Below are 24,752 nucleotides of genomic sequence, written 5' to 3' on the forward strand. Positions count from 1 at the left end.
TATCCATACCTTTAAATAATTATATGTGTATTCCTATATATGTGTAAACAGCAACAGCAGTTAAGCTAGTAGCTCTACATAGTACGTAATCTGCCTTACCCAAAGTGTGGACTTCAAAAGCTTGCACTAAAGTGTATTTTTATTATTTTAATATTTTACATATTTGAATTATGTTACAAATCTCCCTTGATTTGTTGATTTTAAAACTTAACATTTGAGAATGTTTTTTCTAGCATTTATTTGGCGTCTTCAGAAAAAAATGTAAGTACGGTTTTTCAAAGCCACCAGCATGAATCCCGTGCAAACAATTTGTGCAATTTACTTTAGGGCTCAGCAAAGCTTAAAACTGTAAATAGTTTTCCTGGCGATTATAACATTCAAAGCCATAATTTGTCATAAAAAATGTTAAAATTTTTAAATGTGTATTTAATGTTTTTGTTCGGAAACACCTTAAATAGCACCATTTTGCGCTTTCAAATCCAATTTTTTCCGGAGGAGGACCCCCCAACCCCTCGCTTTAGGCTCGGTGTCTGTGAATGATAGGCCTGTTGTGTAGTCTAGCGCCACCACTACTGAAGACCTACGCACGCCTATGGTGCAACTGTATGCTGCATAATAAATTGGCATTTTGTTGAAGTTTTTAACTGACCCTTTAAAAAAATGTCAAATGATCCAAATCATTAATCATTTAAATCATCATCTGTTCATTTATTCTGCCAAATTGCTACAATTCACATTTTTACAAGTGTTATCTCCTGTGGTTTGCCTCTTTTATGCTGGCAATAATTGGTATTAAAATATTATTTTGCCCACCAAACTGTAACCTGCGTTATCAACATGACTGTCTGGATGGTTCAATTTGAATCAAATACGTCTTTCAACTAGCAGTATATTTATTTCCATATCGTTGGTACAATCGTTCCCGCTCATTTCAAAGCAGATTTGCTAATATTTTTTGTCTTCAGTCTGCCGACCTTCGTAGCGTAGTTGGTTGCACACCGCCTGACGGTATGAGGGGTCATGGGTTCGAATCCCGGGTAAGGTATGTGTGACAATCTTCTTACGGCAATTTTGGTAAATTATATGACAATGATAGATGCTTCGAATTTGAAATGAAATCACCCAATGGCCATTTGGAGGAGCGCTGTAAATCACCAAAGATTAATGGAGTGAAGTGAAGTCAAGTTTGTCTTCAGTCTTAACTCTATGGATTATTCTCCAAAGTTGATGAAATAAATACTCATGTTTGGTAAAGGTTATGGTTGAATAATGCTTAAAATGGACAAAATTGACATATGACATGTAATAAAAAAACTTGCGGTGGGCTATTATATCATCTGATTTCCATCAATGCATTTCCTTACCATCCTAATTCGAAGGAATTTTGCAGTTATTTTGCGAAGGCCTAATTGTTTACTAAATCATAACCTGCACAATTTACTCGTCGAAATGCCTAAAGAAAAGAAACATACTCAGGAACTGAAGAAGCAGCGTCAGAAGCTTAAAGAAAAGGGACAGAAATATGTTCCTGGAACTGTATGCTTACAGGTTTTAGGAAGTGGCGCCGAAGGGGCACCTACGTCATTGTACCTCTTCACGGATCAGTCGAGGTAACTCGCGCTCTGTAGAAAATATTCGCTCATACACGGTGTGAAATCGCTGAAGCGGAGCTAGTTTTTCATGACTAAAGTGGACCAAGGTGATTGAGAGGCATGATCACACGCCTTCTACCATACTTAATCATCTTCAATTCCCTTCTGGTTGTAACCAGGATATTTCATAAGTCCCAAATGTGGTGGATGTTGCCATGAGCTGGTGGTGTATTTTCCCGGGGCTGTCATATTTCACCCATTCATTCATTCATTCCGTCTAAGCGCCATTGATCTTCTTTAGGGACCCAGCTGTCTGGTTTTATTCATCCGTTCTCTCTCTCAAGTCTTAAGTCTTTAATGGCTTGTTTAGGAGTATTACCTTGTGAATTGAATAGTTCGAAGCAACAGCTGATTTTACTTAAGGAATTCAGATTAAAGTGGCTGTTTTCGATGTAAAAGTTTAGTATCTCGTATCCGAGCCTATCTCTTGATCCTAATGGCATGATCCTGAATACATTAATCCAATGGTACATGATGCTTGCTGTTTTAATTTAGTACAGCAAAAATCTTGTGCATTGAGAAATGTTTTTAGATAATTGGTTCGGGGAAATTCAAAGAATTTACTTTAAAAATCTTGTAAAACTCGTGGAAATTCCCCAGTGATAGTAATTTGAGGGGGAATCGTCATGCTCCGGTATGCCGTCAACCAGACTTCAAACACTTTTTTTTTCAGATGGTTTTTCTAGTGTGTAGTCTCACACACTGCAAAGTGACGTATGCAAGGATGGTGGAGGGTGGATCGTCTTCATTTCTTTAAGAAAATAAAAAATTATGAAATTATTTTAAAAAAACATTTGTCAGGGGAATTTGTTATTTTAATCATGGGAAAGTCAGGGAACAGTTTTGTGCGTCAAAAATATATTGATTGCATGTATAAAACATTAGTGTTAAATAGTTACAGTGGATATACATGAAGTTAAAATTAAAAAAAAAATATTAGGCTTATCTCTTACGTACACGTATTCACGTACAACACACGGCCGTGCTCATGACACAGCCACACCCCATTTTGTTTTCTCTAGAGTTTTGTGCGGGCAGCCTGTGGTAGTGTGGGATAGTGTCGACGCTGGCGCGGCGCCTGGTGTGGGATAGTGCCGTGTTGGCCAGCGCGGACTGGACGGAGGCGCGGCTCCGTGCCCGCAGGTACCTGTTCAACGTGGGCGAGGGCACGCAGCGCCTGGCGCACGAGCACAAGATGAAGCTGTCCAAGCTGGAGCACATCTTCATCACGACGCCCGTGTGGGAGAACATCGGGGGCCTGCCCGGCGTGGCGCTCACCATCCAGGACGTGGGCGTGCCGCAGATCACCCTGCACGGCCCCCCGGGCACCGTACGTGCGCCCTCTCTCTCTACCTCTCCCTCCCCCTCTACCTCTCCCTCCCCCTCTACCTCTCCCTCCCTCCCTCCCTCCCTCCCCCCCCTCCCCCCCCCCCCCTTGGAACTGGCTTCAGGAGAGACAAACGCTAGTTGATATCCAAGTGTGGATCTGTCCACGAAAAGCATTTAACGACACGCGGACGTCGGATGAGTGGTTCTGTTTCCGTGTTTCATTTGCAAACCGTTTTTCTATCAGTCTGAAAATTTCTAAAACGTGTATGTATTTCCAGAATAATTTTCAGGCATAAGACATCCTGTGAAAATTCTTGAAAGTACACAAGGGACTTGCACTACACCTTTTTCTTCATTTCTCCGCCATATATAATTATACGGTCGCCGCTCATACGCACGACGAGAAGACTGCGCGCCAGTCCAGAGGAGACACTGCGCTAGAAGCACCAGCGAGCGTCGCGCTTATCATCCCGCCTCACCTGACACAAGCACGCCCTTGATTAGGCAGGCACCTTAACGTCTCGAAGTACATAGGGGTGAACTAATGCTTTTCGTGTATTTATCACGCTCTGCAATATTTTTAAAAAATTCTACGGGTTTGTAACATTTAAACACATTAATTTGCAGATTACCTAGGCTAGTTGTTGGCATATCACTGACGAGTACTGAACCACTAGCTCACATTTTTTTTTAAAGAATGATTTTTCTCTCATAAAGTCACCCAACAAATGTAAATTATATCACCTTTTGACTTTGACTTTAAAATTAATAAAGATGCCTTGTTTTTTTCTGAGCTGTGTAGTACTAGAAGACACTTAGAATTTTAACTCTAATCATACTAACTTAAAATACTTACAAGTGATAAAGTGGACAGGCCAGAAATTTCTTTAAAATAAATTTGCTTGCATTAACTGTTATACAAAAATAATGTATATATTATGTTGAAAATAACTTACAATGGTTGTAAAAGTATTTTTTCGAAATATTAATTTTGAAGGATAAAGTAGGCATCTCTTTTAACAATTGAAACTGGTTACGTGATGCAAATAAATTGATAACGGTGTTTTTATTCATGTTAGTATTTAGTTCATGTCTTGTCACCGTTACTTTTAAGAACTTGTTTTCGCTGAGAATTCTCTTGTTGTTCAACAGAACGAGATATTTTCTGCCACTCGGAGGTTCGTGATCTTAAAGGATCTGTCGGTGCGCATGGCCCCGTGTTTCGAAGGAGAGTGCTTCGAGGACACGGTGATGACCGTGCGCTACGTCCCGCTGAGGGACGGCGGGACGGAACAGGCCGGGACGCGGGCCAATGGCGGCCAGGCCGAGGCCTCGGCGACCTCCTGCTCCTCCGACGATGACGTCGACTACTACGCGCACGAGCGCAAGCGAAAGAAGCGCCGGAGTCCCAAAGAAGGAAGCGACTCGCCAGGTTAGGGATCGTGATTTATACCCCCCTCCTCGCACACCAAAAAAAAAAGGGGGGGTTTGTCTGTAAAGTCTGTTTACGGACAATAATTTTACTTGATAACGTCATAAGCGGTAATGATGTCATAACAGACACTGATAGTGCCAAATTTAATGTGTTGGTGGGGCTGTTAAAGCTGTATTCGTATTTTTTCTGTTTGTTGCATATTAGAGTGATGTGGGGAGAAAACTAGGTTCGTACAGAATAGCCCAATTAATTTAGTAAATTTAAAAAATTCAATACTAATAACCTCTGAAGTTTTCTAGGCCAATTTTTTTTTCCTACATAGCTGTCCTTATAATATTGTACTTTTAATATGTAATTATATAAATAATTTCCAATATGTATTGTTCTGAAAACTTAGTTTGTGAAACAACCATTTAAAGAATAAAATTTTTTAAAACCATACTTATTATTTTAACTTATTGTACATTATTTTATTTTTTATGCTTGACACCTAGATTCAGATTCGAGGGGTATATTGAAGGAACTCTCTGGGATTCAAATTCGAGATTTGACCCTTCACCAATTATTCGTTTTGATGTTTGAAATGTTGCACTTTTGCACGGGCCTGCCAGGCTGGATCTAGGTCCAAGTTCCTCCAGTATAGTGCTGGGTTTATTAACTACGCAAGATGCAAAAATTGTTTTTAGAGTACCGATTTATAAACCGCTCAAGGTGCAACAGTGCAATGCAAGTGTCGTTCAACTTCCAACTATCTGGCATTTTTTCCCTTGCATTTTTTGACCACCATATTTGAAAAGAAGTGCTTCGAAAATTTTTAGAAACCTTGATATTTATGTGCATAGGAGCCCATGTTAATCTTTACTTCTGCATACACAGTGATAGAAAGTAATTTTTCAATACAAATTATTGATGATATCTTTTTTTGTTTCCGTGATAAATATGAATTATCTAAAGAAGCCCCTGGTAACAAAAGTTTTTTTTTTGCTCGTTCACGTTTAGAAGCTACGGGATCGGTGACAGTGGCGTAGCCAGGATCTGTATGGGGGGGTGTTAAGAAGCATGGTCCCCTGTATTAAAGCAGGGAGTCCGGGGGTGCTCCCCCGGGAAAAAAATTTGGATGTTTGGGTGTAAAATAGTGCTATTTTAGCAGTTTTCGGTTCTTAAATTTAAATATTGTAATGGTAAAAATTTTTATTAATTTTAATATGAAATTTGTTTGAGTGATGAATCCTTACTAATATTATAAATGCGAAAGTAACTCTGTCTGTCTGTCTGTCTGTCTGTCTGTCTGTCTGTCTGTCTGTTTGTTACCTTTTCCCGGCTGAACGGCTGAACGGATCGTAATGAAATTTGGCTAGGAGATAGATTATATCCTGGGGATGGACATAGGCTATCTTTTGTCTAAAAAAAAATAAATTTTAAACGGGTTAAAAAAATATATCATAATTTTATGTAATGTGTGTCATAGATATACAAACTGTTAGTGTCATTCCTCTATGTCTGCCGAGAAATAGCTTTCAAGCCATTACGTTACGTTTTGCTATTGTAAGGAACTAAGTAGAGAGCAAGGATTATCCACCTATACGGAAAGATGGGAAACTCAATGCTATTTTCTGTGCGCTATGTTCGACACTAGCGCTCCAAGTGGTCACTCGCGCTACTAACAAAAAAAATGGCACTGGCGGCGGGAAATTCAAATTACTATTTATTCCAAATTATGCTTTATTCATAAATTTAAATGTAACATATTAATTATTTACAAACTCTCATATACTTTAAATTTTTATGTATATGTAAAACAGATTAACTTACAAATTTATATATATATATATATATTTTTTTTTTAAGTGGATCTTTTTTTATATATACATAAAAATTACAAGCATACAAGTGCTTGTAAGAAATTAATTAAAGATTTGGTGCTTTATTGGTGAGGGGGGGGGGGGGGTTAAACCCCTGAAAACCCCCCCTGGCTATGCCCCTGGTCGGTGACATCTTGCGACCGGCTCGCTTTACGAACGACACCGGTTGTCCTTGTGTGTCGTGTGTGGTGTCTGAGCCCTGCCCCGGGCACGCGCAGGCGGGAAGAGGCTGCGGCCCGAGGTGCCGGCGGGACGCCGCGCCATGTGCTACGCCTGCCAGCTGAAGCCCAAGCCGGGCGCGCTGTGCCTGGAGAGGTGCGTGGAGAGGGGCGTGCCCCCGGGACCGCTGCTGGGACGCCTCAAGGCCGGCGAGGACGTGCAGCTCCCCGACGGCTCGGTCGTCCGCTCGGCCGACGTGTGCCTGCCCGACGACCCGGGCCCCGTCTTCCTGGGTGCGTCTCCCTCCACCGCACCCCTGTTCCTCTCTTCTCCGTCCGTCTCTAACCTCTCTCTCTCCCTCGCTGTACCCCTGTTCCTCCATCTCCCTCTGTTCCTCTCTTCTCCGTCCATCTCTGACCTCTCTCTTTCTCTCTCGTTGTGCCTCTATTCCTCCATCTCCTTCCGTCGTATTTCTTCTTACTCTCTGTTCCTGTCTTCTCCGTCCATCTCTGACCTCTCTCACTTCCTCACTGTGCCTCTCTTCCTTCATCTCTCTCTATCGCCGTCCTTCTTTCTTCCTCTCTGTTCCTCTCTTCTCAGTCCATCTCTGACCTCTCTCACTTCCTCGCTGTGCCTCTCTTCCTTCATCTCTCTCTGTCGCCGTCCTTCTTTCTTCCTCTCTGTTCCTCTCTTCTCAGTCCATCTCTTCCTTTCTACCTCTCTTATATATATATTATCTTAATATATATAAACCCAGTGTCCTGATGTTTGTTTCCAGTGAACTCTTCACCAAGTCAACCGATTTCGATGAAAATTGGCATTTATGTGTAATTTTTTCCAACTTGAGAGATAGGATGATTTTTATTTTGATTAATGGTCTTAACAATTTATAATAAATAATAAATAACCGAACGCCATGGATAAACAAAAAATCATACGTATAGACATACAAACAGTAATTGTGTGACATTTCTCTATGTCCAACACACTGTCATATAGTGCTACCCAGTTTGCTTTAACTCGCAGACAATAAATCTCCATGTGTTTAACTCGGGCAACGCCGGGTACTGCAGCTAGTTGAATATGTATAATCAAGCTTATACATTAAATGGTACAGGGCTGAGAATATAATTTAAAGTTTTCAATTTTAATTTGCTTATGAAAGTTTTATAGAATGCTTAACAGCTAATATTTAGAACTGAAACATATTTTTAACTTTTATAACAACAACAACAACAACAAAAATATATATCTGCTCCCTTTCTCTTCCATTTTCCCATCTCTTTCCTCACTCTCTCTCTCTTCCTCCCGTTCTCATTTGCTCTCCTTCTCTGACTTTTTCCTCTCTCTCTCTGCACGTAATAAATGCCACCAACTCTTTTACTGGAATTTGTTATAAAAAATTTTACAAAAAATTACACTAGAAATAAACTTTTCTGTAGTAACATCAAATCAGTTTAATTTGATCACAGCTAAATAAATACAAAAAAAAAAAAAAATTGAAGCATGAAGAAATTTTTTATTTTGAAGTTGAAGTAGAAACTAAAAAAAAAAATTATATCTATATGTGTGGCTATTTTTTTTTTTTATTATTTTGGAGGGCTTCACCCAGACCTGTTCTCGAGATGTAAGTTATGTGGTGGCTCAGGACCGTAGCTAGGATTTCTTATAATTTTTCTCTATAGTGAAATTTAAAAAAAACACTTATATAAAATCTCAGGTAATAGCAAACTTTTAGAACTTCTAGCTTTACAAGTAGCAAAATTAAGTAATAGTTTTGGTTGAAAAAACTGAACATTTAAATTTTTTTAAAAAATTTTTTAGTACTTCGTTGTTAAGTTAAAATATTTTGATGATTTCTGCAATAGTACAAGTCATAAATTCACATATATATTAATGTTATTAAACATACGAAACACACATGTTAATATATGAACAACATGCTTATTGTAACACATGTGAAAACTGGCATTTCTACATATAAATAAAAATAATATATAATTATGTGCATTTAAATCTTATACGTACTTTAGTGACTGATTTATTTATCGTGAATATTACTGATAAGAAATCGTGGTTACAAAGTTTTACAAGTGTACTTATATAAGTGATATTATGTTTGAATAATTGTAATTAATAAATTAGTATAATCCTTCAGCATACTAATTGGTCTGGATTATTAATTAAATTTTTTCTCGTTTATTTTACCAGATTAAATAATTAAATTCATACAAAAGTTTATATTAATATTGAATACAGAGTATTTATTTAAAATGTACCAACCGTATTTTTATCATCACTCCAGTCCTTATAAAAATTTTAAAAAAAATTTTAATGTTCAGTTTCTACAACCAAAACTATTACTTAAATTTGCTACTTGTAAACCTAGGAGTTCTAAAAGTTTGCTATTCCCTGAGATTTTATATAAGCTTTTTTTTTTTAAATTCCGCTTTAGAGAAAAATTATAAGAAATCCTAGCTACGGTCCTGAGCCGCCACGTAACTTTTGCATTTCGAGAACAGGTCTGGGCGAAGCCCTCCAAAATAAGAAGGAAAAAAAAGCCACACATTTTTTTTTTCCTTCGAAATAAACTATTTCTTCATGCTTTGACTTTTTTTTTTGTATTTATTTAGCTGTGTTCAAATTAAACTGAAAAGTTTTTTTTTCTATCACAGTGAGTAAGTTTAAGTTCTAGCGCACGCACGTAAGCACTCGCTACTCGCACCCATGTACGGAACGGAGGGGAGCGGACGCTACCCCCTGGTGACGTGAGGCGGGCGTGTGGTTGCAGTCGTGGACTGCCCCGGCCCGGAGCTCCTGGACTCGCTCGTGTCCAGCCCGGCCCTCGCGAGGCACCAGGCCAGCGCCGCCCGGGCCGAGGACTTCGCGTACCTCGTGGTGCACTTCACCCCGCCCGGCGTCATGGGGGACCGCAGGTGAGGGCTTCCCCGCGCCTCCTTCCTTTGAGGGCCCTTAACTGTCCCCTCGATTTCACCGAGTCCCCGCTCCTTACAGGGGAGGCCCGCGATTCACGCCGAGTGTTCCACACGCCCGAACGTTACCGAATACTTGCCCTCGGGGTGTCCTTCGGAATCCTTTTTTTTTTTAGGTGAAAAAAAAAATGTCCGTTCCAAATGCCGGAAATGCCAATGCTAACTTCTCCAACGCTACCGGTGAGAAAATCTAGTCAATGTGAGTGTTACATTATACTGGAAAGTTATGTATGAATTGAAAAAAAGAAAGAAAAAAAACACCATTTATGTTTGTTCTTCTGAAATGATAAATTTTGTAATTGTTAAGGTGAGTAATTTTTATAAACGGGAAAATAATAGTAATAAAAACAACTACTTTTTGACAAGGTTTTTTCTGACACTGTGATCTAATAGTTCACCATTTTAACAAATGATTAGGTTAGGTTTATGTATTACAAATCTGTGATGTAGAGAATGAAAATGGTCAGTTGGTTTTGTGGACAGTGGGTTATTTTAGGTTAGGTCCATTTAATATTCTTTAAAGTTAGGATGATCGGTTAGGATAGGTTAGCTACATAGCTAAACAAAAGAATTCCGAAGTCACCCGAAGGCAGGTATTTGGTAATCTTCGGGAATGTCGAATACTCGGCGTTATTATTTACAAATTTACCTTTTCTTTTTAATATCTCCAGTAGGTAATACTTCGTTTTATATGTCTATTTCTTGCCTTTTTTTTTTTGCTTCTTATTTATTGTTGATTTGTTTTGTATTTTATTATTTGTTTGTACATATGTATGGTGTCTACCACCTTGGCCCTTTGTTGTTAGTAGACAGGTTAGAATTAAAATAAATAAAGAAAATAAAAATTTGCTTAATAAAGACTGATAGCTAAAGAAAGGTTTAAATGGTTTAATTTTAGACCTATTTTGTGTTTTCAAACAGTAAATTTATGTTTTTTTTCTTTTCATATTTGTGAATTCTGTTCATTCATAAAGATAGCACATTATTGAACACACTTGACACATAAATGTTCAGGCAAGATTAGGTAATTTTGCTTGAAATCCGGGGAAAGTCTTGATGATTCCCCAGTGATAGTAACTCGAAAGGAAAAAAAAATGCCACACCCCAGTCTGCCGTCACAAAGACTGCGAAAGATTTTATTTTTTCGTTGGTGTTGCAGTGCATTGTCGCGAACACTGAAAACCAGTAAGGAAAGTGGAGAAAGAACCAGGCCAGCTGTGGATATGGCAAAGGCTTAATTTTCTTTATTCCTTTCAGAAATTTGAAAATATTTATTTATTTTTTTTATTTATTTATTAATGTTGTAACATGCCCACCAACAGCCGAGGGCTTTAGGGGTGGGCACGACACATAAATACAAGGACAACATACATACAAAGAGTACAAACAAAATACAAACAATTAAAATTTAAAATATGCCTATTAAGGATAGACATCAAAATATAAAAATCACATAAAAGAAATACAAAACATAGACATTATGATAAAATTACTAATTGCCGACATTGTAATGAATTTGATAAGAAAATAACACATATTATAGGCTTATGTAAATAATAATTACATTATATAGCTACAGTTTTACAGGTTAAGATTATCAATTTTATTGAAATTAGAAATAAGTTAAGTTAATTAAGACAGTTAATCGGAGAAATTTGACAGTTTAGTCAGGGGATAGATTACTGCTTAAACACAACCCACGAAAATGCAATATGTTGAGACAGGACAATTTTTTTAGCATGTCAGAGGGGTTTCCCCCTGTTTTTTTTTATAACCCGGCGCTCTTAGCCTCACGGCCCTATCCGCCCCGGAGCCCCCACGGGCGTGGATGCGGATCACGCCGCATACGCAACCAGGAAGGGCGTTAGAGCTTCGGCTATACACAGGGGCTGAGGAACCCATCCCAGCATATGTACCATCTCGGCCCCCTACCCCACTCGGCTGTCCAGAAAGTTGGATGCTCCCTTAGCCCTCCGGAGTTGTCATCACTTCTGGCGCCTGCCCCGATCTCCCGCCTCACGCTGGGACTCCTCAAACCCGCGGTCCGGCTATCCAGGCCGGTAAACCGGAGCTGTCTCCGTCGCGTCGAGACAGCGGGAACGCGGAGTGATGGCGTGGGGTTGCCGCAGGTACCAGGAGTGGATGGAGCGGTTCTCCCCCAGCACGCGCCACCTGGTGCTGAACGCCTCCAACGCCTGCCTGGGCAGCGCGGCCGTGCACCGCATACAGCACAAGCTGCACCTGCTGCACCCGGGGGTGTTCCCCCTGCTGGGCGACCGCAGCGTCCCGGCCGCGGGGCAGGACCCCGCCTCGCCGCCGCCGCCCGCCGCCGTGCCGCTGGTCCCGGCCCGCACCCTCTGCAGCGTGTGGCTGCGCCCCAAGCGCGGCACGGAGAGGTGCGTGCTCCCTCCTGTGCCTGCGGTCCGCCGGTACCGACACTGAAGGACTGGTCTCTGAAGTCATGGAAAATTGACGAAACTGAAGGATAGGTCTCTATAAAGAAATGGAAAAGTAACAAAACTGAAGGACTGGTCACTAAAGTTATGGAAAACGGACGAAACTGAAGGACTGGTCACAGAAGATATGGAATAGTGACAAAACTGAAGGACTAGTTACTAAAGTCATGGTAAATAACAAAACCAAAGGACTGGTTATTAAAGTCACGGAAAATAACAAAACTGAAGGAATGGTCACTAAAGTCATGGAAAATAACAAAACCGAAGGACTGGTAGCTAAAGTCACAGAAAATTTTTGAATTAAAGAATTAAACATTAATAGTGCTGGAAGTAGGAAGCTTTAAAATCCTACCTCCTTTTTTAAAACTTGAATATTATTGCTTGATAATAGTCTCGTATCAAATACAAATACTAGTTGGAGACTGTCCACTTAGTTGAATGGAAATTATCTATAAAACAATTTTAGCCTTCTGACATTGAAATAGTCACGTTTCTACGAATAGTAGATCTATATATCTTTATTAAGTTTTATTTTTGCTCATGATGCATAAAAATTTTCTAGTATAATTTTAAAAGATTTTGAAAAGTCCTGAAATTGCTTCTCTGGGCTTTTGTAGATGCCACACACATCTGGCCACTCTGATATCAGATTGCAGTGGCTTTCTAAAATCACTCCAAGAAAATGCTGGGTTAGCTTTTTGCAGTGTGTTGTGTAAGTCATCTGTCTCTCACGACCTGGCTGTCAGTTGGCTGCTAAGCCTAAAGAATACCTTTTTCGGAACATTGTTTATGCTTTCTAACAAACAAAAAATTTTTCTTAAAAGGGTTTCATCATTTATTGAGTTAAAACCCTTAATTTTTTATAAGAGAAATTTATAGTGTACCTGTTAATTGAGTTATGTTTTGGGTGTGTTCCAAAACCTTATTGTGCATTCAGTGGCGTAGCCCATGTTTTTAAGAAACCTTATGACCATGAAAATTTTTGTGTTTAAAATAATAATTAAAAAAAATAGCCAGTCATGGGAACTGTCGACAGAAGTGAAAACTTATAACTTTGTTTTTAAATGTGTAACATGACATCATTTCTACGTCAAATGTACGTAAGAAAATGATTTCGGTATTATATCTGTACGATGTCAGCGTGGTAGTATCATTTATCCTTACATCATTTTTTAGTCACAACAGATGTCGGTGGTATGTCAAAATTACGGAAAATTCATCACCTAGCTATGACTTACCCCAGTGATGTCAGACCTAGGTCATGTATTCACGTGGTCAAATTAACTTCACTTACTGCTACTACAGCATGTCGGTGATGCGAACTCACGAGATCTTACCCATCCAAAAAAAAAAAGAGTCCAACATGCACATGATAACAGTCGAGTATATACAATGTACTAGTGTACACAGGCCACTGCGATTCGCCAGTCTGGCGCGACACGACACTAGCATGTCGGTGACGCGAGCCCGTAGGTTTTTGCCCCTACCGAAAATCGCTCGACGCGGCTTAAGAAGATTCCACCTCAAAAATACGTTGCGAAGTAAATTTTTAATTTAAAGGTTAGTTTGTGTGGGGATGGATGTCGATGCCCTGTACCCCAGTTGCGGCGCGGACGCCACTTCTGCCGCAGGCAGGCCGAGCTGACCTTGGACCCGGAGGGGTTCGTGGCGGAGACGCTCGCCGTGGAGGGCTTCCCCGAGGAGCTGGCCAGGCTGCGGGAGGCGCTCCGGGCGGGGCGTGAGCGGGACCCCGCCCCAGCGCGCCCCTTCCCGCGCCTGCTGTTCCTCGGCACCGGCTCCTGCATCCCCAACAAGACCCGCAACACCAGCGGCATCCTGCTGCAGGCCAGGTGACGAGACGCCCCCCGCTCCGAGCTCTTTCTAGCAGCGCGTCTCTCGCCGTTCTTGCCTCACACGCCCCGCCAGCAGTCGTGGCATGTAAAATGTAGCACACTGTCATTATTCATATTAATAGTATATTATCCAGCAAATATTAATCTATAATATTTCTCAGTGAATTTTCACCAAAATATTCACAGTTTGACTAAACACAGTGGTGCAGCCAGGGGGGGGGGGGTTAGGGGTTAACTCCCCTCCCCCTTAGCACCAAACCTTTAATTAATTTCTTATTCATCACTCAAAACAAATTTCATATTAAAATTAATAAAGTTTTTTACCATCACAATATTTAAATTTAAGTACCGAAAAATGCTAAAATAGCACTATTTTACACCTCAAAATCCAAAATTTTCCCGGGGGAGGACCCCTGGACCCCCGGTTTAATACGGTGTTGGGGGGGGGGGGGGGAACCATGCTTCTTAACACAACCCCCATACACAAATCCTGGCTACGCCACTGGTGGCATGTAAAATGTAGCACACTGTCATTATTCATATTAATAGCATATTATTCAGCAAATATTAATCTGTAATATTTCTCAGTAAATTTTCACCAGAATATTCACAGTTTGATGACTAAACATGATGCACTTATACAATAAAATCATCGGTGATAAGCATGTCTAGAACCAAACTACTCGGAAAAAATAAAAAGAAAATCTGCAAATTTTTGCGTGTTTGAAAAAAGTACCATCATTAATATAAAAAAAAAACATACAACATATAAACACAATACAAAGACATTACTAAAAGTATAAAGAAAACCACCACCTCCTTTCCTCCTTTTTTCCTCATCAGCATGTTGGAGATATATTTTAAAAAAATATTTGCCTTTGTTTGCTCTGACGTCTCTCACTAACTACTTTTTTTTTTTATTTACCGACTTTGTACATTCATCAGGATGCAAGTGCACATTTCATTTATTATTCATGATACATACTAAATGTTATCTACTAGTTCGAAAATAATAACGTTTAGTAAACAGATGGTGAGGAGAAAATGTGATCCAACGAAAAATGCAAGATGTTTACCTATACATGAGTCCCACATTCTGGAATGCCGGGGAAGTTTAAATTGGTCAGGGAAAGTAATGGAACTCAACTTTAAAACGTGTAAAATGTCATGAATATTCATCAGTGATAGTAATTTGAGGAGGAAATGTGTGCCATCACCCAGAGTTTGAATACATTTTTTTTCTTCTCCAGATGAAGCTCTAGTGTGTAGTCACACGCACAGTAAAGTGGCATATGCAAGGTTCCCTTCAGCTAGTACAGCTGTAGGTATGTTAGAGGCTGGATTGTCTTTATTTCTTTAAAAAAATTGCAAAAAAAAAAAGTAAATTATTTGAAAATATTTGCGAGGGAAAATTGTAATTTTGGTCATGTAAAGTCGTGGGAAGGACGGGAAAAAGTTTTTGACGTGATGACGTCTTACAAATCGATGAATGGCCGGCTGCACGCACAAAAAATTTTCACGTTCCGCCTAAGCCGAGCGTGCGAAAACCGGCCAACCACCGCGCGAGAAAAAATCTTCCGTAATATCAAACAGGTTAAGGCGGGGCTTTTTTAACTAATTGTTCGTGATTATATTTAAACAAACCAATTAAATTAAATTTGCAAAAAAAACTGTAAATATTTGAAAATTAAAAAGTATGCAATTTTTCATAAATGTTTTCTTATGACATTACCTCGTAAAATTATTGTGCGTAAACCGATTTTGCAGACAATGCTTTTTTTCTAACAGAATTGTGTGGAAAACACCTTGATTAAGGGCATATGTCCCGTTACAGGTCATGATTTTAGATTTATATTAATCACTGATCAAGTTTTAGACATTTTCAATCGTTTATTTTTCATGAAATGAAAAATATATATAGTTGCATACTTTTTGCATAATTAGCTGCCAAAGTTACATTTTTAACCTTTTTGGGTTATACAAATAAGGAGAATTTAATTTATTGCAGAACTGAAACTTTTTAGGATTAACTGCAATGCCACTGGCTACTTCAAGAAATGGTTTGCATTTCTTTCAGAAAATATTAATTAATTTTACCTGACATTTCAAAATTCTCAAAATTTGTATGATCTTGACAGCCAAGAAACATGAAATGAGTTTTTGTGATAGAAATGCAAACCATTTCTTGAAGTAGCCAGTGGAATTGCAGTTAATCCTAAAAAGTTTCAGTTCTGCAATAAATTAAATTCTCGTTATTTGTACAACCCAAAAAGGTTAAAAATGTAACTTTGGCAGCTAATTATGCAAAAAGTATGCAACTATGTATATTTTTAATTTCGTGAAAGTTAAACGATTGAAAATGTCTAAAAGTTGATCAGTGGTTAATATAAATCTAAAATCATGACCTGGAACGGGTCATACACCCTTAATAAGCGTGACCAGACAACTCGGCCAGACATTTGAATATATATATATACTGTATAGAAGTCGCGAGCGGGTAGGATTTACTCTACGTTTTTCAGGAGCGTATGATGAGCAGCTTGGGAACCTCACCGCTGCAGTGCGCTGCCGTAACGCCCTGTATCGTCTTAGTTGTTATTTACACGTTAAGAGCGCAGCACTGTCGCCCGCTGTCATTACCCCCACCAATCATTCACTGCAGCTCAAGGTCGTTCAGCGGGAGGGGGAAACGGTGTTTGAAGAGTTTGACACTTGTCCGCTAGGGACCGCCACAAGTCGATGCCCTGGAGATGGTGGCGATTGCGGCGGTGAATTAACCAACTATCTCAAACCGTATTAGAAATTTTAACCTGGGCTACACAGTATATACGTATATTCAAAGGCAAGACAGAGCCTGGAAGCTGGGGGGAATGAAGTGCATTGTGTCGGCAGCGAGGACTGCAACGTGCTGGTGGACTGCGGCGAGGGCACGCACGGCCAGCTGGTGCGGTTCTACGGGCCGCGCCGTGCGGACGACGCCCTGAGGCGGACGCGCGCCGTGTTCGTGTCGCACCTGCACGCCGACCACCACATCGGCCTGGTGGGCGTGCTGAAGGGGCGGCGGCGGGCGCTGGCCCGCGCCGGGGACCACCAGGCACGGCCCGTGTACCTGGTGGCGCCGCGCCAGATCATGTCCTGGCTCGACTTCTACCACCGCCACTTCGAGCCCGTGCTGGACGACTTCCGGCTGATCCCCAACGGCGACCTGGTGCGTGTCCCCCCCCCGACGACGACACATACTCGTGCAAATCAAAATATAGAATTAAATACAAACCAGCTAGGGATGTGCAAATCCTTGATTTTTCAGTTCGGTTCGGATCATCTGCAAGGGACGTTTCTTGTAACAATAAATTGTAATGTTAGTATTTATAATAGTAGATTATTTAAGTTCCTAAGTGTATTTTATTTGTGAAAGAATTTCTTTTCGTTTGTTTTGAGAACCTCGATTTTATTAAAATTGCTTATAGTCCGTATAACATATCATTATTTCTATTCAAGGGGCAAAAAATTGAAGTCATACGGCTGTGAAATACAGGGACTCTTAAACCAGTGTTATTTAGCATGTATGTATTTACAATTAATTTTCAGAATAATAATACTTTTTTTTTTAAAGTGAATTTATATGTGTTCGCCGGTCAAAGAGAGGAGGTAAATTCGAGTGAGGAAATTCTTTCTTTAGTTTAAATTTTGAATATTTTCAATTTTATTACTATCAGTTAAATGTTAACACTGTTCCAAACTGTTGAGGAACATTCAAGTTTGTATCTGATTAAAGATGGTAATTCGGTCAGGCAACTAGTGTGATTGAGCGATCGTGCTTAGTAATTCGGCCAGGCGACTAGTGTGATTGAGCGACCGTGCTTAGTAATTTGCCCAGGCAACTAGTGTGATTGAGCGACCGTGCTTAGTAATTCGGCCAGGCAACTAGTGTGATTGAGCGACCGTGCTTAGTAATTCGGCCAGGCAACTAGTGTGACTGAGAGACTGTGCTTAGTAATTCGCCTAGGCAACTAGTGTGATTGAGCGACCGTGATTAGTAATTCGCCCAGGCAACTAGTGGGATTGAGCGACCGTGCTTAGTAATTCGGCCAGTAAACTAGTGTAATTGGGCGACCGTGCTTAGTAATTCGACCAGGTGTCTAGTGTGATTGAGCGAACGTGCTTAGTAATTCGGCCAGGCGACTAGTGTGATAGAGCGACCGTGCTTAGTAATTCGGCCAGGCAACTAGTGTGACTGAGAGACCGTGCTTAGTAATTCGCCTAGGCAACTAGTGTGATTGAACGACCGTGATTAGTAATTCGCCCAGGCAACTAGTGGTATTGAGCGACCGTGCTTAGTAATTCGGCCAGTAAACTAGTGTAATTGGGCGACCGTGCTTAGTAATTCGACCAGGTGTCTAGTGTGATTGAGCGACCGTGCTTAGTAATTCGGCCAGGCGACTAGTGTGATAGAGCGACCGTGCTTAGTAATTCGTCCAGGAAACTACTGAAATTGAGCGACCGTGCTTAGTAATTCGGCCAGGCAACTAGTGTAATTGAGCGACAGTACTTAGTAATTCGGCCAGGCAACTAGTGTGATTGTGCGACCGTGCTTAGTAATTCGGCCAGGCAACTAGTGTAACTGAGCGACCGTGCCGCGCAGGTGGAAGGAGCGTCGGGCAGTGAGCCCGTGCTAGCGCGGGCCCTGGAGGAGCTGGGGATGCGCGCCGTCGCCACAGCGCCCGTCGACCACTGCCCCAACGCCTTCGGGGTGGCGTTCACGCACCGCGACGGCTGGAAGGTCACGTACTCCGGGGACACCCGGCCCTGCCCCACCCTCGAGGAGCTGGGTACGACCACCCCCCTCTCTCTCCCCCGCCTGCTCCCGCGTGTTTCCCAACACGAACACGATTAACGTCCTCGAATACTAACAGTTCGAAGCAACGGAATACTCGTTTCCCTACCAATACTAGACACGGCATACCTTATGAGTTTGTGTCGTATACCAACATTCACTTTTGAAATTAAGTCAATTGTGCGTTATAAATACCCTTTTTTTTAATGTTTCAATGGGACTTCATGAAGTAAAACATGAACAGTGATAAAACTTTATAAATGTACTACAAGGATACAAAGTTTTTTTTTCACCACAGTAACAGAAAAAAATTGTATGAACAATTCAAAACACGGCACTTTTTTTTCCTCCATTTCAAACTTGAAAACGAAATATTATTTGTATTCTTTTTGCCGCACCAAATATCAAGGTTACACGCACCAGAAGTAGGTGGGTTGGGGTGGGTGGGAACTAAGTCAGCAATCATGGATGTGACGAAAAATGGACACTCCATAGTAGAGACCGGAAAAATTTGCGAATTCATTTCGCGATAGGCTAAAATACAAATTGTTATACTTCAGTGCTGCCTCTGCTATTGGCTCACAGCTCACCTGGATGACTCGGGGCCAATGGGAAACACCCGACCAAAGCTTTATCGAATCACAGGCTGCTACGTTGGGACGTCTCACAAGACAGCAGTCAATGAGTGGGTGACATTTGACCGAGTGTACGCAAAACTATGGAGTTCATCCTGGAGGTCATTGAACCCGCAAATTTTTCCGGTCCCTACTCCATAGCGATGTGGCCGTTACAAAAAAATGGAAGTCGTAGTTTCAGCTGCGTGTAAATTGATAGTGACAATCAGTATAACACCATGTGACACAGTTCATAGAGTTCCTTTTGCCCATTCCCGTACTTTCCCTGAAAGTAGGCTTTCGCAATTGCTGTTTTTTGATGTGAAACTTCTTTACTGAGGGGACACAACAATATTCAATGCGTTACGAAAGTTCCGATCTCATGAGGGGAACAGTTCGGGTATGTGGTGAAGTTTTTTTTTTACAATTTACAGGAGTCCAAGATAAATTGATCCAAAATACAGTTAAACAAATTTAAAAAAAGAGAGTTAGTACATACGGAACCATTAAAAAGTTGTGTAAAATAAAGAAAATTAAACCAGTAAAATTTTATTTGTAATTATTTCATTTTAAGAATCACATTTGAGGTTCTTTGTTGAGAAAAAGTGAATTTGACCCATTACTACTGTAAATAGTCGTATATTCTTAGTGAATTTTTTTTATTGACGTGATAACGTCTTATAAATCGATGACCGCCGGCTGCAAGCACGGAAAACCATGACTCATTGTCACGTTCCGCCTGAGCCAAGCGTGCAAGAACCGGCCAACCACCGTGCGAGAAAATCTTCCATAATATCAAACAGGTTAAAGCGGCCTTTTTAACTAATTGTTCGTGATTATATTTAAACAAATTACTTAAAATAAAATTTTCAAAAAACTGTAAATAGTATTTGAAGATTAAGAAGTATGCAATTTTTCATTAATGTTTTCTTATGGCGGTATCACGTAAAATTATCGTCCGTAAACAGACTTTACAGACAACCCCCTTCTGTTTTTAAATATGTAGCTAAAACTTGCAGCTCAAGATGGAATCATATTCCATCACCAGAGATAGAAATATAACAAAGGTTCCGAGCTGAAGCATAGGTGCGAGAGGTCCCTGGTCGTGTCCGCAGGGAGGGGCAGCGACCTGCTGGTGCACGAGGCCACCATGGAGGACGAGCTGGCAGAGGAGGCGCGGCTCAAGCTGCACTCGACCACGTCGCAGGCGGTGGGGGTCGGCCGGCGCATGGGCGCGTGCTTCACGCTGCTCACGCACTTCAGCCAGCGCTACGCCAAGCTCCCGCGCTTCGAGCCGGGCCCCGCGGCCGCCGTCGGCATCGCCTTCGACAACATGCAGGTACCTCGCTCCTTGCTTCCTCGCTCCTTGCTTCCTCGCTCCTTGCTGCCTCGCTCCTTGCTTCCTCGCTCCTTGCTTCCTCGCTCCTTGCAGCCTCGCTCCTTGCTTCCTCGCTCCTTGCTTCCTCGCTCCTTGCTGCCTCGCTCCTTGCTTCCTCGCTCCTTGCTTCCTCGCTCCTTGCAGCCTCGCTCCTTGCTTCCTCGCTCCTTGCTGCCTCGCTCCTTGCTTCCTCGCTCCTTGCTTCCTCGCTCCTTGCTTCCTCGCTCCTTGCTGCCTCGCTCCTTGCTTCCTCGCTCCTTGCTTCCTCGCTCCTTGCTTCCTCGCTCCTTGCTTCCTCGCTCCTTGCTTCCTCGCTCCTTGCTTCCTCGCTCCTTGCTTCCTCGCTCCTTGCTTCCTCGCTCCTTGCAGCCTCGCTCCTTGCTTCCTCGCTCCTTGCTGCCTCGCTCCTTGCTTCCTCGCTCCTTGCTGCCTCGCTCCTTGCTTCCTCGCTCCTTGCTTCCTCGCTCCTTGCAGCCTCGCTCCTTGCTGCCTCGCTCCTTGCTTCCTCGCTCCTTGCTTCCTCGCTCCTTGCTTCCTCGCTCCTTGCTGCCTCGCTCCTTGCTTCCTCGCTCCTTGCTTCCTCGCTCCTTGCAGCCTCGCTCCTTGCTTCCTCGCTCCTTGCTGCCTCGCTCCTTGCTTCCTCGCTCCTTGCTTCCTCGCTCCTTGCTTCCTCGCTCCTTGCTGCCTCGCTCCTTGCTTCCTCGCTCCTTGCTTCCTCGCTCCTTGCTTCCTCGCTCCTTGCTGCCTCGCTCCTTGCTGCCTCGCTCCTACTATACCACCTTTCCTCCCCCCGCCCCTTCTCTATTATTTACCATTAAGTAGACCCTTGTACACTGACGTGACATGATACAAATCAATTGTCTACAATTTAAATACATATATATGGTTAGAGTTATTTTATGCTTATATGTTTATCTAATAAAGGAGCAAAACTATTAATTTATTTTTTTAAGTAGTGATAAATCTGTATAAAATGTCATTTGTAAGATATGTATTTGTTTGGGTTGTGTTTTTAAAAATTGTGACAGAATTATGAATAATATTTGTTTCAAGGGGTCTGACACTACTTAGGGGCATTATGATTCTTTTCAATTTTTTAATTATTATTATATTTAGTTTGTATTTTATTCATAAAAAATTTTGAAGGGGGGGGGGGGGGGGGGGGGCTGGTAGTTATTTTTTCTTTAGGGTTACTTAGTTATGTGAGTTTTGTTTGTTATCAGTTACCGTATATTTTGTGGAACATTAACGTACATAATTAAGTGGGAAAACTGTATGTGAAATTTGCCGCATTAAATAAAATCCTCTGATAACATGGCATTTATGCGAGATGCCACCTGAAAAATGACTGCAGGCCGGTGTAAATTACTGCCTTTTGCGTGGAGGTGTGACGAGCTATGGTACCAGCATGTCGGTGTCACCTCTAACGCTCTCGTGTTCGCAGACCCCCCCAGCGGGTACACGGGTGCTCCAGAGTGTTTGCATAGCTAACGAGCAAGTAAGTAGGTAGGTAGCTCCCCCCGATGCGAGCGCATGTTTCGGGCGCCTATCCAAACATGGCGCGGACCGCGGGATGGCGTCACGCGATCCTCATGCCAGCTGGCAGACGCGACACCCTGGTTCTGTCCCTCGCCCGCCCGTCGGGGGCACTGGTGCCGCGCTCGGCCCGGGGGTTCCCGCCAGAAGGGAAACGCGGCGGACGTTACCACCACCTGGCAGGGTATCCCATTCCCTCCCCGCCCCTCGCGATAAGAATTATGACGGGTTTTAATTTTTGTGTGTAACATCTTCAGTTGTCGGTACACGGCCGCGTGTCTGCGCAGGTGGGGCTGGACGACCTGAGCGTGTTGCCGCTGCTGCTCCCCCGCCCTCAAGCTCATGTTCGCGGAGCACTGCGAGGAGCTGGAGCAGAAGGCGGCGCGGCGCGTCATGAGGCGCGAGCTGGAGGCCGCCGTCAAGTCCTGACCGGCGCGGCCCGGGATCTCCCCGGGAGACGTCCGCCGCTCGCCCCGCTGCGACATCACCCCCGACGTGTGGAATAAATTATACCCTTGGACCATATCTGTTTGCCTGCTCATTCGCACCTGTTCCTGTCCTTGTGTCGCTCGTGGTACGGATCGGTAGCTCACGCGCAGGGCCGGTGCAAGGTAAATTGGCGCCCCTAGACGAAAAACCATAATGACCCCCCCCCCCCCCCCCCTTTCCTTGCCGGACACCCCAAAAAAATTAATTTTCCTTGCCTCAAAATACATCACGTAAGCCTAAGATTTTGTCAACAATCAAATGTAAGCAGGCTTGTGTTTTTTTTTTTTTTTACTTTTTTTACTTATTACAAATCATAAACAGGTCACCGTGGACTTTAAATAATTACTTATATCAATATAAACATTCCAAACTGTTACAAAATTCCATTTTCATCTAGTTTCAATAATCGTTTAACATGTTGTATCAGCTGTTATGTGTCGTGCTGCGCCGCCCCCAGCTACTTGGCGCCCTAGGCGGTTGCCTAGTTCGCCTATATGGACGCGCCGGCCCTGCTCATGCGTCATAACTTGTGACAAGGTTGTGTGGTGAATTGCGTTGAAACAGATCACAATATAACACCGAAATGCAAGTTAATGGCATGGAATTAGGTAGCATTTAAACCGAAACTCTAATCAAATGATAAGGAAAAGTAATCTTTTGATGTTTAAAATGTCATATCCAGCCAAAAAAAATAAAAAATAAATATGTGCCAAAATGTTCATGGATGAGGAAAATTAATTTAATTTGTTTTATTTTGCTTTTTTGAGTGAATCACTTATAAACCACAAACGCTCGCTAATTTATTTTTATTGTTCTGAATGTATCCCTTTTAAATGAATTTATACAAATGATTTTATTGTAAAAATGCAGCGTATAAATTTAACACTTTTTTAGAGTAAGTATTACAAAACAGCTTTTATAAAAATAAAAACACTGAAATCCTCACTGTTAAAAGCAAAATTCGACAAAAATGAAACCATAAAATCTTGTGTCTAGTTATAACTAGGGATGGACCAGTAAAATCCTCGAATCCTTGAATACCATCAAATCCTCTGTATTGGAAAGATTCAACATTCTAGGAAGAAGATTCAAAGAAAATTAATGGAGGAAATTAAGTAAATTTAAAAAATTAAACACTGACAAGTCTGAAGTACCTATACTAGGTTTTTTTCTATTAGTGTTCGCCAAGATTGTGCACATTGGATAAGTAATTACATAAATAAAGTTATAATATTGATTTTGGAATATAAGTATGTGAAACACAAAATTTAGTAGTTAAAGGTTTTTACTCCTCGATAGTATTTGTCATTTCTTTAGCATTATTTTTTTTATCATTGACACCTAGGTTGGATTCGAGGGGTATATTCAAGATTATGAGGGATTCAAATTTGAGTTTTGGATTCTGACCAATCATTAGTTATAAGTAGGGAAGATTAGTGTAGTGGAACACGTAAACAACCCATAGAAAATGGGAATTAAGAGTCAAATTAAGGGATCACCTAGTCACGGATTTATTTAGGTACTTCTAGCGTGGTGTCACCTCTAGGTACAAGGCTATAGAGTGAAGGCGCATTCTTCAGGTTGTGCATAGGGCAACTGTGAGATCAAAGTAGTAACCCTAACATGAAAACAATCATAAAATGTAAAGTACTCTTAGATCTATCAATAATCCTTTACTCGGCGTTTCAATTTTTAAAAATCACAAAAATTTATATATATATATATATATATATATATATATATATATATATATATATATATATATATATTAGCCATTTTTACACCTAAAAATACAGTTTAAAAACAATATACGGGAAAAAGATTTACTCTTCCGACAATGAATTCGTAAACAGACATCATTCGGATATTTTGAACTGTGTTCAAAGTGCATGTGTTCTAGAGTTCTTTACACTGTGAATTTCCCTGGTTTCAAGAGTTCTGTACACATTGTATGTGCCTGGATAGGTGGGGCAAATGTTAAATTTTAAGTTTTCGTTTAGTTCCAGAAATGGAAAAGAAATAAATTTGCATTAAAAAAGTTTTTATATGTGAATTAATATAATAATAATATTAATATAGTACTATACTGCAACATTTAATGTTTTAACAGATTAAGGTGATGTTATTTATATTTTATTTAATATGTATTATATGTCTAATAT

General features: G+C 41.3%; 1 protein-coding gene across 1 annotated transcript; it reads left to right on the plus strand.

Annotated features, from left to right (window-relative positions):
- The first annotated feature begins 1,222 nt into the window (after positions 1–1,222).
- On the plus strand, positions 1,223–22,626 carry LOC134541167 (ribonuclease Z, mitochondrial-like). The gene is given in 12 exon segments (XM_063384397.1): positions 1,223–1,610; positions 2,796–2,982; positions 4,134–4,413; positions 6,497–6,730; positions 9,229–9,373; positions 11,560–11,826; positions 13,518–13,736; positions 16,632–16,947; positions 18,382–18,568; positions 20,303–20,526; positions 22,389–22,427; positions 22,429–22,626. Coding segments are annotated over 12 exon segments (2,460 nt in total). The 5' UTR covers positions 1,223–1,350; the 3' UTR covers positions 22,531–22,626.
- The last annotated feature ends 2,126 nt before the right edge of the window (positions 22,627–24,752 follow it).

This window comes from Bacillus rossius, chromosome 18, assembly GCF_032445375.1.
Source record: "Bacillus rossius redtenbacheri isolate Brsri chromosome 18, Brsri_v3, whole genome shotgun sequence".
NCBI classification, from domain to species: domain Eukaryota; kingdom Metazoa; phylum Arthropoda; class Insecta; order Phasmatodea; family Bacillidae; genus Bacillus; species Bacillus rossius.